The sequence below is a fragment of the Octopus bimaculoides genome, chromosome 1 (assembly GCF_001194135.2).
Source record: "Octopus bimaculoides isolate UCB-OBI-ISO-001 chromosome 1, ASM119413v2, whole genome shotgun sequence".
Classification (NCBI taxonomy): domain Eukaryota; kingdom Metazoa; phylum Mollusca; class Cephalopoda; order Octopoda; family Octopodidae; genus Octopus; species Octopus bimaculoides.
Window position 1 is genome coordinate 83,352,767 of NC_068981.1, and position 1,897 is coordinate 83,354,663.

A 1,897-nucleotide genomic window follows, 5' to 3' on the forward strand; every position below is an offset into this window, starting at 1 on the left:
TTCATTTAAATATTTCAACGTATTTCTATGCCTCTATCGATATAGTTATAAATAATGTCTCTACATATGAAGCATTATTACCTCATTTTCAAAACTCATGGAATTTAATTTGCGATGACATATGCTTCCAATGTGTATATATGTATATATGTATATATATAGATGATATATATATGCATATATAAACACATATATGCATCCATGCTCAATAACACAGATTTCGCTACCTCTAAACAAATATTTGATTGAGACGAAAAAGAGAAAATTAATTAAGAAGAGAAACGTAAGGAATATAAAAGAAAAGAGAAAATGACGGCTAAACTGCAGTACGTATGACAATGACCGTCTCACCCTTCCTCAAAGGACTAAAAAAAAAATAACAAGGATGAATGAATAGAGAATGAGACAACATAAATAACAACAATAACAGCAACAACAGCAGCAGCAGCAACAACAACAACAACAATAACAACAAATTTATTTAGTTAAAAAGTTTTTTTGTTTTGTTTCTTTTTTTTTTTCATTTTCAAGAAAAGACAACTTCAAAGTTTTTAAAGACTTTATTCAATTTGACGCAGGGATTTTAAAAGTGATAATCCAAAAATAGACCAAATCAAAAAAAAAAAAAGAAAAAAATCAAGTGTCCTTCACTATTTTTACATACTACTACTACTACTACTACTACTACTACTACTACTTGGCACCACTAATAATAATAATAGTAGTATTTGTGATTGTTATTGTTAGTGATAATCCAACCAATAGGCACTTTTTGTACCAAGGATAACAACCACAAGAATTGGATGTTCGAAACAAAACTGACGCTTCGAAATTCACCAACGTATTTATTTATACAAAGCGTATACATACATACACTCATTAAATTGTCACAAAAGTACAAAACAAACACACACGAGCGCATTTGCAAAAACATATAAAAAACATACACAAACATATACATACATAGATACACACATACGCATGTGTATGAGCCGATCAATTGTATGTTAATTAATTAATTAGCTCCATATAAAATGAACGGAGATTCTTTTGTTTTCTCCTGTCAGTTTTACATTCCTGGGTATTTATAATTTAAATATTTTATAAGATCAGACAGAAAAAAATATACAAACGTAAAGCATATCTGGTTTATCATGAATGCATTCACTCATAAATATCCTTTCCCCTCATATAAACACACACCATTACTATAAAACAAAATACATATATATTTATAATATAATTGCTGAGTTCATATTAATACACTCAACACTTCAGCCGCTGTTTATTTAAATTACAATTTATTTCATTTTCATTTTATACTTTTAAATATGGACATACATCTACATACATAAATACATCCATACATCAAGCAAACACTGGCTGGTTCATAATCAGCCACGACCCACCCATCCCAGGCGCGAAATTAACATCCACCTTTTCCTCCCCACCCGGCATTTTTCACTTTAGTGTTTATTCAATATGCAAGCGAGATTATACGACATTTTACAAATGTCGACGGCTGGAACAGGTGCGTCTTCAAATCGCGGATGTTGTGAAAATGGACGTCCAATTATTACGGACCCTCATACTGGACAGACGATTTGCTCATGCCAGTACAGTGCCAGTTTATTGAATTATCCCCGTGTTCCAGGATTGACCGAGAGTGTTTATAGTGGAGCATCGGCGTATGCTGCTGCCGCTGCTACCCAGGGCTATTTACCTCTCGGCGCCGAAGGATCAGCATTCTACTCGCCTTTGGTAAGTGCAAACATTTTGGAACGTTATTTTATATATTTATCATATAAAATGTTCTACACAATTCCACACATACATATGTGCATACACACACACACATACACACACACACACACACACACACACACACACACACACA

The 1,897-nt window shown here is 32.7% G+C and overlaps 1 protein-coding gene across 1 annotated transcript in view; it reads left to right on the forward strand.

The window, feature by feature from the left end:
• The window catches only part of LOC106879808 (iroquois-class homeodomain protein irx-3), a 124,153-nt gene that overhangs the window by 944 nt on the left and 121,312 nt on the right, over positions 1 to 1,897 (forward strand). The window contains exon 1 of the mRNA XM_014929516.2: positions 1 to 1,761. This exon is cut by the window's left edge and continues 944 nt beyond it. Coding sequence (XP_014785002.1) covers positions 1,483 to 1,761 — 279 coding nt within the window. The 5' untranslated portion in view covers positions 1 to 1,482. The remainder of the gene's footprint in view (positions 1,762 to 1,897) is intronic.